Source organism: Struthio camelus, chromosome 2 (assembly GCF_040807025.1).
Source record: "Struthio camelus isolate bStrCam1 chromosome 2, bStrCam1.hap1, whole genome shotgun sequence".
Classification (NCBI taxonomy): Eukaryota; Metazoa; Chordata; class Aves; order Struthioniformes; family Struthionidae; genus Struthio; species Struthio camelus.
The window spans coordinates 57,632,094-57,649,411 of NC_090943.1; the positions used below are offsets into that span (position 1 = coordinate 57,632,094).

General features: G+C 40.8%; 1 protein-coding gene across 4 annotated transcripts in view; it reads right to left on the reverse strand.

Moving 5' to 3' along the window:
- LOC104147070 (amphiphysin) overlaps positions 1–17,318 on the reverse strand; it is a 127,741-nt gene that overhangs the window by 51,343 nt on the left and 59,080 nt on the right. For all 4 annotated transcript variants that reach the window (XM_068935920.1, XM_068935919.1, XM_068935918.1 and 1 more), the window contains 2 exons: positions 11,695–11,775; positions 1,417–1,471 (listed from right to left, as the gene is read on the reverse strand). Coding sequence is in view for 2 of the 4 variants with exons in the window: in XM_068935918.1 (XP_068792019.1) it covers positions 1,417–1,471; positions 11,695–11,775 (136 nt within the window). In the remaining 2 variants the exon portion in view is untranslated. The remainder of the gene's footprint in view (positions 1–1,416; positions 1,472–11,694; positions 11,776–17,318) is intronic.

Sequence of the window (17,318 nt, forward strand, 5' to 3'; positions counted from 1 at the left end):
ACCCCAAACTGTTTTAATGGTAGCAGTCCTTCACAGAATAAGAAACACGAAGGCTATAGCAACTGCCACATCTCTTTCTGCCACCCAGAACCTGGAAGGGCCTTCGCCTCTGCTGATGCCTGTGGCATCTTGCTCTGCAGCAGGAAGGTATGGCGGTGCAGGTGCCAAGGATGCCCACTGGTGGCTTTGCTAGCTTTGGAGAATAACATTTTTAAGGCTCTTTCAAGCTGCTTATGACTGGGTCTTTAAGACTTGAGGACAACGAGGTCTTACCAAACAGTAAGAAAGTCAGTCCAAGTTACTTTCAAATATAGACTTAACAGCTGCAGTAAAAGCACGCCTCAGAACAGAAAAGCATAGCTAAAAAGATGAAACTCTCAGTGAAAAAATGTCAAAGCTAAAAGCAAAACATGGTGCAAAGAGTAGTAGTCCACTAAACAGCAAATCAGCAAAAGGACCACTAATGCAAGATACTAGGAAAAGAAGAGAGAGAGAGAGAGAGAGAGAGAGAGAGAGAGAGAAAGTGAAAGTGAAAGATGGAGAGAAGGACTGTTGTCACCAACATAGAAATCATACCAGCATGTAAACAGTCAGCCTGCAGGTTAGAGAAGCCATGTGGCCAGACAACCTCATCACACTGCTTCTGACTATGCACACAGCTGACAGCAGCTGTGGGAAACGGGACGACTGAAAAATGACAATGCAAAAATCAGCATCCAATAAGTTTCAAAAAATGAAGGATGCTGAAGTTTCCTGCAAGCACAAAAGAAGCACAAAAGCTAATTCCTGCAAGAGAAACACCTCATTTCTGGTAGAGAATTTTCATTGCTCAGCCCATCCAACAAATAATAAACAAAGACATTAACCTACTGTTTTGATCCTTGATTTATAATTCCCCAAAACAGCTACCCTGCCTGGCAATAGCTGCTGAAGCTTTATTATGACACAGTAATTTCTAAGGATGTTGGTGGGGTGTGGTTTCTTTTTTCTTTCTTTCTTTTTTTTTTTTTAAACACATACCATCCATTACTGGTTTTCAAAAATTTTAAAAAATAAGCCAGTTTTGTTTTGGACTCAGTAGTCAGAAATAGACAAGAAATCACAGCATCTCACGAAGCATGTTTTGGGAGGGAGGAGATTTCACTGTGCAGGTTTCACTGGTGCTCAACATGCATGCACATGTGAGAATCTGGGCAGCAGTCCTGCACATCCAGTACAGCCCAGGAAGAACCATGCATGCAAAACTGTACACCCATGAGTCAAGATCAGCTGTCCATGCCAGATCCAAAACACAAGTGTGGTCTACTAATGACAAAAGCAGTATTATTTACGTTTGTCCCTGTAGACGTTAAACAAGCCTACTTGTTTTAATTTTTAAAAAAAGTTTGCTTTATGGAGACATGACTTAAAATTCACCTTTGATGGCTGCTAAATATCCTCTCAGTTCTCTCTGGAGCCTGGAACCCTCTGCCTGGAAAATAAGAAAAAAAAATGCAAAAAAAAAGCCAAAAACAATTTTCACTTTTATTGTATACCTTAAAACATACATGTAGTTCGTCAAGCTTAGCAACAAAAAGCAATTTCACAAGCTATCTGATGAATCAAGTCACTTGTAAGCATTTCAAACATAGTTGCTGCAGGTGCATACGCCAGTTCATACAGAAAAGGTGGCCTGTCCAAGATCCTACACAAAGTGTAACTCCCTAGGCTAAAGTTCCCGGTTTTAGTTCAGCCATTTGCAGAGGGAAGAATCCCAGTCAAAGACAGGTAGATATTACAGTCAAGTTCCCGCCTGGCCAAAGTCAAGTCAGCCTGGCCAATGTGCTATCATGACACTTAAAAGAAGTACAATCAAGACTGCTGCTACTTTGGAAACCACTCAAATTGGGCTGGTTTGGACTGGCTGAAGATCTAGGCACTTACATAAATGGCTTACTAGTTTAGCAAACAGTGTTCACAGTATTTCAGATTTTCAAATATTTGGTAAGAAAATAACTGCCAAAACTAATAGTATTAAAAATAGTTATTTTGTTTAGCTTGGCAAGTGCAGTCTGCTGTGAAATCTCAATTCTTTCTTTTGCAAATACATCAAAGCAATCTTTCTTTATTTTGTATTAATAGATTGTTCTACTTTACCTATGATCATATCACAGTTTGAACTTGCAAAAAAGGATTTGCAAAAAAATCATGCTACATTATGGCACATAATGTATGGCACATACATTATGCCTAAAAAGCTGTTATCTAGGACAATTTCAATAGCCTGAAGAATTTGGAAACTGTCTGTGTCTCCTGGTATCCAATATCCTCCAGTTTATTTATTTAAGCTTCTAGAAACTACAGGAATATCTCAGTGGTTACATTTCTTGCAGAGAGCTACACTATATGGAAAAATAGCTGCAATCCTCAAGAGAACATCTGGGAATATTTCTTATATTTTTCATTCAAAAGTTATACCTCAAAAGGGTGCCTGTGTTAATATTTAGGGGGCAGAATCTCAACTGATACAAGCTGTCAAAACTCCACTGAAGTCAAAGGACTTCGCACATCAGCGAAGCATTTGCTATCAATGACAGCAATGCTCAGGGTGTTCAAACAGAGAGGATCATGAGAAATTCAGATTAAAAGAGACTAGCTGGGTCTTGGAATCCATCTACCTGCAATCACATTAAATCCAAGTGGTGGTTCTCAAAAAACAGCTACTTGCCTAACCAGGACACACATTGCAGTAAGCAAATTACATCCCTCACACTCACATGCCTCTCCCAATTCCCTCCCAGGAACTGAAGGGCAAAAGCCCCAAATTACAATATACCATAAGATGAGAGAACAAGGGAGAGCATAGGTATTACCAGTGTTCTAAGGCCCTGAAAATATTAAGGAACTTTGCAGGCAAAAATGCCTAAGCAGGCTTAGAAAGCAAGCTGAATCCACTTTATGCATCCGGCCCACCATTCTGCCTCTGGTTTTGGACAATATCTGGTGCTTCAAGGAAAGGCAAACCCTTCCCTTGCTTTGGGATCACCACTACACACCAAGATAGGGCCAGGCAAACACCTGTGGCAAGAATCAGTGGACTACCTAATCCTTGGGCTTCAGCACTCACCACGCAATAGAGGGTTAGCTCAAAGGGTAGTGGTAGCTTGTGGCTGTGTGCAATTAAAAAAACCACTTACACACATAATACATCTTCATACTGCTTAATACAAATTGTAATCCTATCATAACACATTATATCATCCTACATAACACAGTATCATCCTAACTCACTTTAGAAGTGGACTTTTTTTTTTTTTTTAATTTCTGTTGGTGATAGAATGGGAAGTGGAGGATGACAGAAGTTGTCTGCTTTCCATAGAGCAGAGTATTAAATGAATGATAGCGGCAGAGAGGAAAGGAGATTGAACCAGTGGACAGAAGCTCTTGCTCTAAGATCTGAAGATGAGTATCTGTGGACATACAGCAGAAGGAGGAGGGAAGTTCCCCTTTTGTGTGTGTCAACCTCCTTCTGGGAAGGCCCCTTGTCCTCTGAAAAGCCACATAAACGTATAGAAACTATCTTTCCAATTCACACCATCCTCGAGCCTGCGCACAAGTATAGCCTCTTAGCTTGTGGCAACAACGGGAAGTAGATACTCACAGCAACTAGATTCTTCATTGCTGTCCAGCTGAACAGGTGCCCAGATAGTAATAATCTTTAGTTATTCAGGAATTTCTGATGTTTTAGAAACAAGGAAACTGCAGTTGGAAGGCTCAGAACCCTGTCAGCAGTCCTCATTTCCAGGAAAAGGCTTATATTTATTCATATGCATGACATTGTGTGTTAGTTATTCTTGGTGACAACAAAAGGCATGTTGGGAGCAAAGGCTGCTCAAACACTGTAACTGTGCTATTGCACTTTTTTACTACTGGTACCCTAAAACACTATGACATCTATTGTCGTTTGTTAGTGTCACAAATTATCAGCAACCACTGCTCAGGAAGACGTAGAGGAAAAAGTCAAAGCAGTAAAACATGACGCAAATGTTTTGCCATATGTGCCATTGGAACTTCTCATGATTCATTAAAAAAATAATTTCAACATTAATCTCCCTCAGTCTAGGTTGTTAACAAGTCACAAGCCATTGAAATGTCCATGCAACATACAAATGTTCCTTCAGTAGCAAATGCTGCATGACAGACAGCACTAAATTGCCCGTGGGCAAGGGCCAGCTCCCATTCTATTTCTGAAACCTCTCAGCTTCTTCAGTGGCAACAGAATTAGACCTTTCTATAAAACCCAGAAATATAAATTTGCATCAGAAGTCCTTTAGCCAGGTGAATTCTGAGAAAGGTGCCTCTGCTCTACCCATTTTACTAAACTAAGCTCACTATTAGTGAAGGTAGATGCACCCTTATCACCTAAAAAACTAGTATTCACAGGATGAAAACATTGCATTGCTGACTCCATGCACCTTGCAAACTCTCATATACTGGGTTTGAATGCACTGTTTTTAAGATTTCAGTCATATTAAATATTTCCCCTTCTCCATGCTTACTACCACCTACACTTTTTCGCCTTTCTGGTCTGTCAGAAGGAAGCATCTGGTGGCTCTGAAACAATTGTCCCGAGTCATTTCATTAAGGTCATTTATTTTGCTAATTGAAATGCAGCCTCTTTAAGGGTCTCATTTTGCAGATGTTGTGCTCCTAGGAAATGAGATTTCCCAAAAGAGCACTGATACTTCCTTTACCTTTTCAGAATTTGGTTCACATGAGACAGCAAAATGAGTCACAACTTCATAATATGCAAAATGACTCTAGAGACAAATCTTGATAGCATACTTAATAGCAGACTTTTCAAAGTCAGGTTGCTTTTTTTTTTCTTAAAAAAAAAAAAAAACAAGCATGTTATTAACAGACTCTACCACCAAAAATCAGTGCTTGACCAGTGCTCACCTGGTCAAAATCAACAGGGAAATTAAAGATCTCTCAGTCAATCCTGTCATATTGTACATCTGAGCAAGATGGCATGCTGATGACCCAAAACAGCATCTCTTACTTAAAACAAAAACAAAAAACACACACACCAATAACCAAACACACACAATACAGATCTCCACAGTAACGTTTCAAGTAACAGTTCGGTAATTTGAACACTGTAGTATACAGTCACTGCTGTTCTGTCTTACCACCTTTGAGTTTGTCTTACCACCTTTCACTTGCTGATGCATCAGGAAAATCACTGCTGCTGCACAGAGTACAAAGGCCACTTTGCCCTCCATGAAGGCTGACATTGGATAACCTTTTCAGCCAGGTATCATTTATTCACAGCTTTCGAGTCAGAACAGAAGAGTTTGATTTATCTATCATGTCACATAGAAGATGCAAACACAATACATCTTTACAGGAAAGGTCAGTATCACACGTGCTTAATACCAAAACCAAATAAAACACCCCACCTTAGTGAGAGTCAAGAGCACTGTTAATGCCTGGAGCATACATTACTTACTAATCTACCCCATATGAATACAAAACAACTAATCATTAATGCAGCTTTAAGTCTAACACTGCAATTTTGTCATTTCATCACTAAGATATAAGGGAAAATCAGCTCAAGTGAAAGCATTTTATGTAGCACCTGGCACACACACTGTTGGTGTTAGTTACCTGTAACATAAAATATGTCTGTCATTCCGTTTGGAAACACTTTAGGTAGTATTTACTGATAGGTCTTTTAAGGAACTCAGAAGAATGACTGTAAATGACTATTTCACTATGAAAACCTCACAAATGTAAGAGGCTACTGGGATGCATGCATAATTTAGTGTGAAATATGTCTGCATATCACAGTACAATATTGTCCCCCAGCCCTATCTGGGCTATTGAATTATTTATCTATTGTGCCACTGAAACAAAAAAAAAATGTTGAAAAAAAGATAGGTTTGTAAACTGCTCTGGAAAAAGGAGGTTTTTGGAATCCCAGGATCTACCAGGAAAGCGCTTCAAATTTGTAGTCCAGCCGGATCCTACCCTCACACCTATTACATCTCCCTACCAGCACACTCTAAGGCCCAACCTAATGGATTTAATGGAAATTTGGAGTGTACAATGATACCAAGTTCAGAGGCTACAGTTGTAAGGCTAAGAGTAATCTATGCACATAAAATATCAAGCTAGACTTTCTAAATATTGAATTGAGTCTCTATGACTATAGCTGCATCTATATGCATAAATAACATCTGTAAGTAATATAGTAGCAGGTCTAGGAGAAAACTGTTGGGAAGTGTTTGGTGTGAACTCGATTACATTCGGTCTTTGTGTTCCAACTCCAGAGCCTGGCTATGTCAACTATCTCAAGGGTCAGCTACCACAAAGGACTCTTGAAGAAACATATATCAGGCTGCTCTAAAAATAGAGAGAGAGAACTTAATCTCTCAACTTCACATCATTGCAGAGAACAACCAGCACAGTCATTAAAAGCAACAGAGACATAATAGGTTATATTCAACAGGCAATCAGTCAGCCCATGGTGACTATGGTGCAGACTTCACATTTGGAGCAGTCAACAGGTGCAGTCAAAAAAGCAGACCACCAGATGCCCTGCTCTCTCAGCCGAAGTAAGGAATTACTTGAAACGTATCTGGACCATTCCTTCAGAAATCAATTTGTAGGATAAAACAGAGCCTCACATTCCTGGGAGGAAATTAGTGAGGCTGAGATGATATTTATCAGCACATCATGTCTCCTCTTGTTTGGGGGGGGGGGGGGGGGGGAACCAGCCTCTCAGTCATGAGATAATTATTGAGCATACATTTCAGCATGAAACGATTATCAGCACAGACCCCACGCCAGCCCCTAAAATAATTTGCACAGCTGGTACCTGCTTGTATTTGGCTTATCTGGTATCTGAAGTACATTTGAGGATTGCTCCTGAAAAATCAGAGAAATTCCCTCCAGTTTGCAAATACTTCTCTGCTTGCAGAAGAAAGCTCCCTCCCATCAGAGTCTAGATTTTGTTTTCTAGTGCCCAGCTTACTTTGGGGGGCAAAATCTGGCATCAACTTGCAACACGTTGCAGCTGAACAAGTATCAAGAATCCCCTGCAATTTAATATAGGATTCCATTGAAAACTAAGGAAATCTGGATACCAGCTAATGGGAAATAGTGTCTCCCAGTCGAGGTAATTTTAAAGCTCACGTTTTTGTTTATTGCCTGAATTCTTGTCTCCATTCCAAGCCCAAGTACGAGATCCATAAAACAAGAGGTTTGAAGGAAGGACATGAAGTGGGTTTCAAGACAGTCAGATCAATACACGGGATGCCCAAGAACACCCAGAGGAAATAAGGTATTGCAGAGCAGATTGAATTCCATGTGATTACAATGCATATTGGCGCTCCCTTTCTTCATCAAGTCTTTCATTCACCTCCAGCTTAAGACACCTATAACTGCCTACACAAGCTGGCTGCCTTACCTCCCCTTAGAGCCAGTGCAGATTTTGTCAGTGCAGTCAGCGGAGTCAAGAGAGCAATTCAGAAAACCCTAAAGTCGCATCATTCACTTAACATAGCTGTCTAACGCCTCTTGTGACATGAGACACCTACAGGGGGCTGAAAAATACAACATGTCCTAAGGGAGATGCTCAGCTTTGTGAAACAGCAGTTGGAAGCCAAAACTTAGATGAGTGACTCACATCCCTCATGGCACCTGGTCAACTCAGTTGGTGGGGCTGTGCCATGAGGGGGATCGAGCCAGGAACTGAGGGAGACTTCCTCATCAACAGTGTGCTATCCAATGGGGTCCAAGCCAAGCGGGCAGAGCCAGGGGCTGGTAACAGGGTTCATCAACAGCCCCTGACACAGCAAGGGGATAAGCCAAGTCGAGGGTCCAGCAGGAGATGGGGCTGGAGATGGGGCTCAGGTAGGGACTGGGTACCCAGGGCCAAGCTGAAATGGGACTCCTTGGAGGAGTGAGTGAGGTCCCACATGGGGCTGGGCAGGGCCAGCAAGGCCCACAGGTGCCCCCATGGCCCTGATGGTTGCTCTCTAGGCCCTCCTACCAGGCAGCCCAGTTCAGCACAGGCATCTGGAGAGACCCAGCTCAGGCACAGCCGCCCACGTTCGGGTGTTGCAATGTGGAACTGGTGCCCCTTTGGGAGCAGGGTTCAGCTGCAGAAACACACACGTCTGCTGTCCTGGAAATGCCATGAGGGTACCCGAGAGGCCCTCACAGAACCAGTGGCCACGAAACAGGACTATGCGCAGAGCCGCACACTCCTGGAGCCGCCACTGGGAGACAGGTGGGACACCTCGTGGCACATCCAGTGCTTATGTGTAGGCAGTGAATCTTGTCTTTTGTGTCTCGGATCACTAATGGATTCCAAGAAATCAGTTGCATGGCTAATGCCAAAAGAGGCCTTCAATGCAGGTTAATTGTTCCAAAGAATAGCTTGAAATCAATGCTGTGCCGTAGCTGCCAGGAAGCTAAACAAACCTGCAGCAAATAAGTATCTACCCAGGATAAAACTTCTCATGACCCCTAACAACTACATCAGAGAAGTAGATTTTACTGTGAGGCATGCATTTAGTAAAGCAATCCACAGAAGCAGGTTCTGCTCACTGAAGAGCAAAAAAAATGGCTCTTCCTTCTCACCTTATTTTATAAAGGAGCAACTGCAGCACTTGACAGTATTCTAACAGTGCTTCTTCGGCTTCTGCTTTTGTAATAGTAACTGGTAAATCTCTGCGTATGCATATAAAATATGTAATATTAATGTATTTATACACTAAATATATTTTAATTGTTGACATCTCAATTCCACATGGAAAAAAGTAATGAGAGGTAAATGCAAGATTTCATGCACAGGCATGACGAAGAATATTGATCTCTTACAAAAAATGAGGTAAGCACTGAGAGTCACTAATATACATTTGGGGATAAGGGAATTGCTGCTTAACTCCTTGTCCAAAAAAAAAAAAAAGTACAAGATGCAGTTCCTTCAATAACAGGATGGAGATGAAATTTCAGGTAAAAACCCAATGGGCTTGATATTTACACAGCAGAGAAATATGTGGTTTTTTTTTTTTCCTTTTTCTGAACTTCAGGGTTGTTTAAGAGGCTAAGCACATCCACAACTAGCTGTGCAGAATGGAAGGTCTAAGCTTTGAGAAATTTATTGCACTACACTGAAAACCTGTCATAAACAAGTTTATGGGGTCCACAAGTCTTTTTTTTAGAGTGGCAATTTCTTGATTATGACTTAAGCGGAAGGTAAATATCAGTTCTATTTACTGTTCAAAGTCAAAATCTTTGGACTGCTGCTTTCAGTTGCAGCGCCTTTACTGCTTCTGACAGCAAGATTCCTGAGGCTCTGCAAAACCAGTGCGCTCTGCTTTCTCCAGGCACGGGATAACTCAGTTTCTCCATAGTAATTCATCTGGATAATTCAACTGTGGGTTTGCATGTCCACAAGGGGCTGTATTCAGAAAGAAGTGGGAATGGATCCTTAAGCAGCCTAAACAGGGTTTTCCTCCAGAAAGGAGGATTAATCTCCCGGAATTATCCTTACACAGAGCATTCTGCTGAGTTTGGTACATTCCTGCCATCCAGTTTGCTCCTCAGGCAAGGAATAGTGCACTGAGATTTCAGTTTTTCAATTACCTGTTTCCTGGGTAATGAGTGCGGTGTTCTTCCTCTTCTGCTGTCCTTTCCCTGAGCTGAACTGGCAGCCCTCATCTATTGTCTTTGGATAGCACTAATAAAAGGATTGAAAGTTGACCTCCCAAACGAGCAAGGTTCAAGAAGACAGGAAAACAAGAAAACAAAAAAAAATAGACTATTGTCACTGTTTTCAGCTTATTGGGATCCCCAGAGTCCACATGGCACCTGCTGCTACACACAGCTTACAAAGCAACACAGAACTGACAGTCTACTCCCAAACCAAATGCAGGTAAGTGAGATAGCCAAGAAATAGAGCCAAGGGAGACTGCAAGAAACATAAAATAAAGTTTGGACTTTCCCTCAGACTGTCGCTGGTACACGAAGGCCTGACTACATTGGCAACCACTACAGATGCAAATGAACCTAGAGGGAACTGCAAAAGATGAGACAGCCTCCAACAGCAGGGGCCCTGCAAGCAAGCCACCTGAACAGGCCACAGCAACAGCTCTCATGTTCTGAAAAAAATTCTCTTCTCTCTTTTTTCATTTATTCTAAGTATTTAGCTAAAAATACATCCCACAGAACTCTTTCTTCATGGGGATGTTCCCCCTGCTTCTTTCCCACCCCATAAGGACCCCACAGATGCATCCTTATTTCCAATATCAATCACAGGTACTAGCTGTGCAAACAGCTGTGATACTGAAAGCAAGGATAAGTAGCAATAAGGAAAATCAGGAAGAAAGAAATACGCCAAAGAGAGATATCCCAACACGTAGGGAAAAAAGAAAGGAGACGAAAGGAGAAAATACATCTCTGCAGGGCTTTGCAGCTCCCGAATGCTTCTTCAGCTCCATTAAATCCCAACACCTTACAGACCTCAAGAAAACGAGGGAGGAAGCACCCTCCACAGAGAAACAGCTTTTTTTTTTCTTTTTTTTTTCTTTTTTTTAAACCTCCCATTGCCATCTCTGGGGAAGAGTGAAGATCTACACAGCCCTCTGGCTCCTGAAGCCTCCCTCTCTTCTAGACTAAGAGGAGGAAAATAATGGCTATGTCACCCATAAGAAGCAAAAGAGTTCATTAGTGTCCCAGCAATCAGCGTGAAGGTTTTGTGTTCGCATGGAAAGGACAGAAGTGCACGTGGTAGATGGGACTGATTCGGGCTAGGAATCCCAAACACTGACATAAGCCAAATTTAGCGTCATGTAAAATGTGTGCGGGAGAAGCTTTCTCACCCTTTAGGGCTTTTCTAGATCAGCTCTAAAGGACAGCTCACAAAGGCTACAGAAACCTCAATTCCTACTTACAGAACAAGATTCTTTCTTGGGGGCATTAATGCAGCTCATGGTAGGCATTAATTTGCACTAGAAAGCTACTATGTAATTAATTGCAGTTAGTCACCTCAGAGCACAAAAGTCTGTCCAATAAAGCAAGGAGTAATTGAGGTTAGAATTTAGGACTGCATTGGGCCGAGATTTTAAAATCTTTAGGGCACCTTTGTCTTCATGGATGCATTTAGAACATTAAGAACAACTGAGCCCTACTCCCCAGGAGTGCATCATCAGCACTGACGCCACAGTCCTTGCCATCCCTGCATTAACAGTGATGCGTAATAACACACAGCAATCTAAAACTATTCATCTATTAACTTTATACAGAACCACCAATATTACGTATCACTAATAAAAAGGATCCTCAAAATGAAACCAAACAGATGCACTACTTCTCTGTGGCATCTGCAAAGCTATATTTAATCTGGGTTGCCTTCCTGTCCCAGTGTGCTCTCACGCCACCAATTCCAAGGAGTTCTAGTATGATTATGTTACTTATGATTAAATTCTAGTCTTTTATTATAAATGCAATTCTTAGCACTTTGCATACAAAAAATTCAAGTTTTTTTTTTTCTGTTTGGAAAAGGCAGAACAAAATCCTACACCTGTACAGTTCAAAACATTTTTTACTTGTTGCCCTGCAGCATCTCCTTCAAAAAGATGAAGTTAAAATACACTCCATACTTCTTAAGACATAATTAAAGAAATCAAAAAAGTCACTGACCTCTTGCCGCTTGAAATTTTGAACATATTCTTCAAACTGTTCATCTTTTGTTTCATCTGCTTTTCCTAGTTTTTGAAGGACCTATATTGGAAAAAAGAATTAATTAATTGGATCTTTTAATAATTATACTAGTGTCACAATACAAAAATGCTGCTGCTTTCAACACTTCTGTTCTTGCAGTTATGCTTAAATAGCATTTTATATTATGGGGGTGTTGCATGCAGAAGTGCTTCCAAAGTTTACACAGGAAACCACTTTGTCAAAATAACAAAGGATAATTATAGACACAAAATGAAGCATTGTGTGTGCTAGGCAGGAGCATGGGGTATGCGTATATGTGTGTGGAAATTTACTGCAAAGTATGGAATTCTTGCCCCCGTCTTCCCCCTTCCCCCCCCCTTTTTTTTTTTTAAACATGAAGGAACTTTTCCTTTAACAAAGGATCCCAAACTCTCAAAGCAAGGAAGAATGAGACAAATTTGGTGGCATTACATGTGGCATGTAAGGCTGAATGAGAAATCATTAGCGCTAAGGAGCAGTTAAAACTTATTTGTGTTCATATTTCCCCTTTCCCTCCTGCTATTAATTCAGAAGTGGATTGTCATCTGCTAGATAATAAACGTACAGCAATATATCAGCAGTACAGGCTATTTATATGACAGCAACCTGGAAAGTAATTTGAAACAGCTATGCTTTACACTATTTAACTACAATGAATGCATTCTATCATTAAATCTGAGCATTAGCCATTCTTTTTAATACTGAAGACTTATATGTATGTGCAAGTAGGCTTCACCCTTCTTTTCAACCAACCCCCAAATCTTTACAGAATACTGCATGAGGGACGCATCATCTCAGCAATGTTCAGTTTGTTCCCCTTTGAAAAAGGGACCAAACTTTCCATTCTTAGAGGAAACAAAATGACAGGTAATAATGCACAAATTGAAATGGTAGCAGTTAACAAATTCTATGAATAAACATCACCTCCTATTCTTCTCAAAATAAACACTATATAGACCCGGGCCTGCCATATTCTCTCTCAAATCACCTGCCCCTCTCCCCTCCAGCCAGCCCTGAGCCATAAAAAACAGTATTCAAAAAGGGGCAGAGAGCATTGCCCTAGTGGAAATTGGGCCTGAAGGTGATGCAAATACTACCTACATATTTGGCATTTGTGGAACTTAAAGGAAGTTCTAACATATTTACAACAGAAAGATAAAGAATGACATGAGAGAGAAAATATTGTCCAAGACCAGCCTTTTGTTGCCTATAGCTATGTAACTTTTCATTCCCCTGGTTCATTTGGCCATTTTGAGTCATTTTTAAGCCTGTGGACTCCAAGGGCCTCAGACACTCTCATTAGTCACCTCTTGGTAAAATATTAAAAAGTATCATGGATAGTTTTACAGAGGAATTGTTTCATTCAACATTTTGCTTTGCCACAGGCCTTGGCATTTCTCCCTGTCACCAATGAACCAAATGGTCTGCCCCTGACTACAGCATGACTTTCACCCATGCCAGAGAGCTTGCTGGAAATGTAACATTTCTTTTTCAAAGGGACAGCAAGCAGGTAAAGCCTCCTGACGAAAGCAATACATTCAAGTCAAGACCACAGAAGCAACCAGAAGGCCCGTTAAGCAGAATCTGAGCTATTCTGAGCTATTCACAACAGAAATAACAACCCACGGCAAGAAAGGTTATCCTCCTTTTAATTTTCCAAAACGTTAATGGCACGCATCCATGCCTCTTGATGTGCACTCAGGCCCAGTAGCGCAAGGCCCAGAGGGCCTGTGAACCTAGTTTCCACAGCACTTACTTCATATGGTGCTTTTTCCTTACTCCAGTTTTCAAGATCTCAACAACTACCGAATAATGCCTCAGCCTCAATTTAATTCAAACTTGCCTCCGCAAACACCAGCCCTGATTTTAACCCAGGGTTGCATTAAATAACCACTAATAACATAGCTTTCTAATTGTCCTAATCCTAACCCAAACTACAGCCAAAAAGAGAAAAAAAAGAAAAAAGAAAAAAACCACCACACACTCACTGGAGATATGCCCCATGCTTGGGAATAAAGTAAAGTATTAGCCAATGGTATGATACTAGCTAGTGATACTTGCCCTTAATGAAGTCCCACAGCCCATGAAATACACGCAGATAACTCGGGTTCATTCATTCCTCACTTCCTAAGTGTTATCCTGATCCTAACTCTAACCCCACAGTTCTACATAGAGACAGCTGAGCAAACTGGGACTGAAATAAAATATTACACACAGGCCCCTTTAGATCCCATCCTTCATTTAGCCCCATTGACCATTGAACGTATAGCACGGCCTTTTACAATCAATCTTTTCCTAATTGTAACTTTGCCACTAGTACTCTAAATAGACAGGTGACCAGACAGAGAACAAGCCTTAGAAATTGATGTCTGCTAAACCTCCTAGCCCCTATCTGAGCCCTTATGTTTTTAAGTAGGAAATCTGGTGTCAGCAGACGTCTACAGCTTGTAGTTTATTTTTGTCCACTTCGATCACTTACCTACAGAGTGTCTTTGGGATAGTTAAGGCTAGATGAAGGCTTGCCTACACCGCTCAGAGCTTCTAACACTAACCCCTCTGTGAATAGGCCAACACAAATTTTAGGCAGATTTTGTTCAACTTGTTATGCACATGGGGTCACGATCAGAGTTGGGGTCTGGATTAGGGCTAGGGGTAGGAAAAGGAAACGGACAACTCTAGGATATTGATAAACATTCATCACTCAACACCTTGGGTGGGAGCTGGGCTCAGAAAGCTATGACCAATACTTTCTTATATTCCCTGTTCAGTCATCTCTCTGATCAGCCTACTAACAGTAGGTTAAATACTGGTCAAGAGGAAAAAAAGATTCGAAGAGTCCAGGTTACAGGATACTTTTTTATAGACCTCTAACATAGAATGAAGGTTGCGCTCAGGAGCAGAAAGTGCCTAAACTCCCTCTTCAGACCCAGTTTAACCACCCTTCTATATAAGGATGAAATTTAGTAATTAGTAGCTCTGTTTACTGACAGCCCATGAGGGAAGGAGAAGGGTAAGTGAGCAATGTTTTGTGACAGGCTTGGAGTGTTCTACAGCGTGCCAGAGAAAGGAGATCTCAATGGAGAAGTGGCTACTATTTTCTTTTAGCTCTATGTGGTCACTTACCCATATTGAGGCTTTAGGAGACAGGCATTAGCAGAAAGAAGAACAGATGAACCCAAACTGTTGCTGAACATTCAGTGGCCGACAGGACTAGAATGAGGCCTGCACTCAGAGGAGGCATGAAGCTAATTTCTTTTTTTTAAAGCATATGTACATAAAGAAATAATGTTTAGGGTTAAGGTTAGGAGCCTCTATTTAGTTAGTATGGAGAATGAAGTAAAAGCTGAATTTGATCTGACGATAAAACTTCAATGCTGTTGAAGGCATACATGTACAGATGAATTGCACGTGGTACTGGGATAAAAAAAGACACATTCTACATACATCCAGAAGACCTGAGGAAGGATATCAGGCATGTCTGGTATCACTCAATGCCATAAGTAGCACAGGTCTAGATGGAAAATCAAGACTATTGCCGTTTGAGGATGTTGCATCTTCAGTAACCTTTTGGAAGACATCAGACTAAACATTAACATTGCCTGAGCTCCTTCATTTACTGAAAGAATGCATTCCAGATCTATGAGAAAATGCACTGTTATGAAGAAACAGTAGATAATTTACTGATTTTGAACTAAAAATGATCTATTCTGACATGATAGCTTGTGAAATGTCTGCAACACACCAAAAAAACCCAAAACCAAAAAACCTACACCATGAATAAAGCAAAAAAAAAAAAAAAAAAAACAGGAACATAAGTAAGCTGATTATTTCAAAAACTCATGGCTTGTGACAATTTTATAATGGCTGCTAAGACTACCACCCTGACAGGCCTACCCATGCTGCCCTAAAAAAAGGTTCCCAAACTACAGCAACTCAAGGAAAATGAAACTAATTCCCTGATGTAAACTGTGGTCCTCCAGGAGCTTCCTCAAGAGCAGCTCAGCTCGCTGCACAGCAGCAGCAGAGCTGACTGCAATTGAGAGTAACCTCAGACGTCCCAGGATGTACCATCCCCAGTTATGCATCAATATTCTTACAGGACAACCAACATGTTCAAAATCACTCAAGGTAGGAAAATGTGATTGCTCAGATAGCAATACTCAGGATAAGATTTCATCAGAAATTCACAGGAGCATTGATATATTGAAAAAACTAACCTAATTTAACTTGTCACAAGTTAAACTATTTGAGGATATTATAGAATAACCTTACTATGAATAGCAGGATAAATACTTGTGGGAGTCAGACTACTGTTATGGACTCATTACTTGAAATGTTTTGAGCACAGCAAAACGCTCAGGATCTCAGCGGATGCAAGCCCATGCAATGGGGAGCTGTTCTACACTTTCTTCTAATGCCACACTCTGCTAGGACCCATAAAAGAAACAGTAGGGCTGCATAAGAAATTTGTGCAGCTTTCCGGAAGAGTTGCAGGATGATATTGCTGGGCATAAAGCGATTAATATGAAAACAGACCACTCAGCAGAAACTGTAGTGGAGCTACCTATGTGCAAAGTATTACACGGATTTCAAGAAATGCGCACAAAAGTGGAAGTTCAATATGAAATACAAGCTTTGAAAGAAGCTTCTCAGAAAGCTTCAGAAACCCTTTTTGTTCCAGAAATAAATGCTAGCTTCAAAGTATGAAAGCTGGAATGGAATTAATTCCAAAATTTACACCAACTCTCACTTAAGTGAGAGAGCAGGGTGTTAAACATAAGAAACCAAACAAATGCACGAGACTCATTGAAACCACAAGATCTGTGATGCCTCACTACCAGCTGAAGTGAAACCAGGAAGGGAGAACCATTACAATGATTACTCAGTCATTCTCTATAGAGAGGAGCAGGAGGACACAATGAATTGGATTACATACATAAAGTGTAAATTTAATGGACCCACATGTTTAGTCCAACTAATAAAAAGACTTCTCTCTCCAGAGATGTAATGTTCATATCTAACTACCCAAGCATTTCTTGGGTGGCATTTAAAAACAAACAAGAAAATCCCTTCTTTTGCCACGATGTCCAGGTCTACAGCCTTATCATGCCTTCATTTCAGTCCAGTGCTGACACCCCAGAGATGGTGAAAGAAATAAAAAGATGGGCAAGTGTATGTTTTGAGATTGTCACATGGTAGGATGAAAATATGCACAGTACATTTCATAAAAATTAGATGAAATCTCATCTAATAAAGAAAAGAATATTAAAAGGCCTTACAAATCTGTTGTTAAATATTCTCTAGCACTGTTCTTCATTTTCCCTTTGACTGTTTGGAGCATGGATCATTTCCATTACTCATCTTAAGAAACAACTTTAAGTTGAGCTCAAGTTCCTAGATCAACATTAGCTGCTTGTTAGTTATCATTCCTTTTAACTGTGTACATTTGCAGTATTAATGACGTAGAGAATTCCTGAGCATTCAAACTGCAGCCACCTCCCTTGATGCATAACGTATTTTATATTGCTATTATATTTCCATTTGTTCCCCTGCTGCCTTGAGCA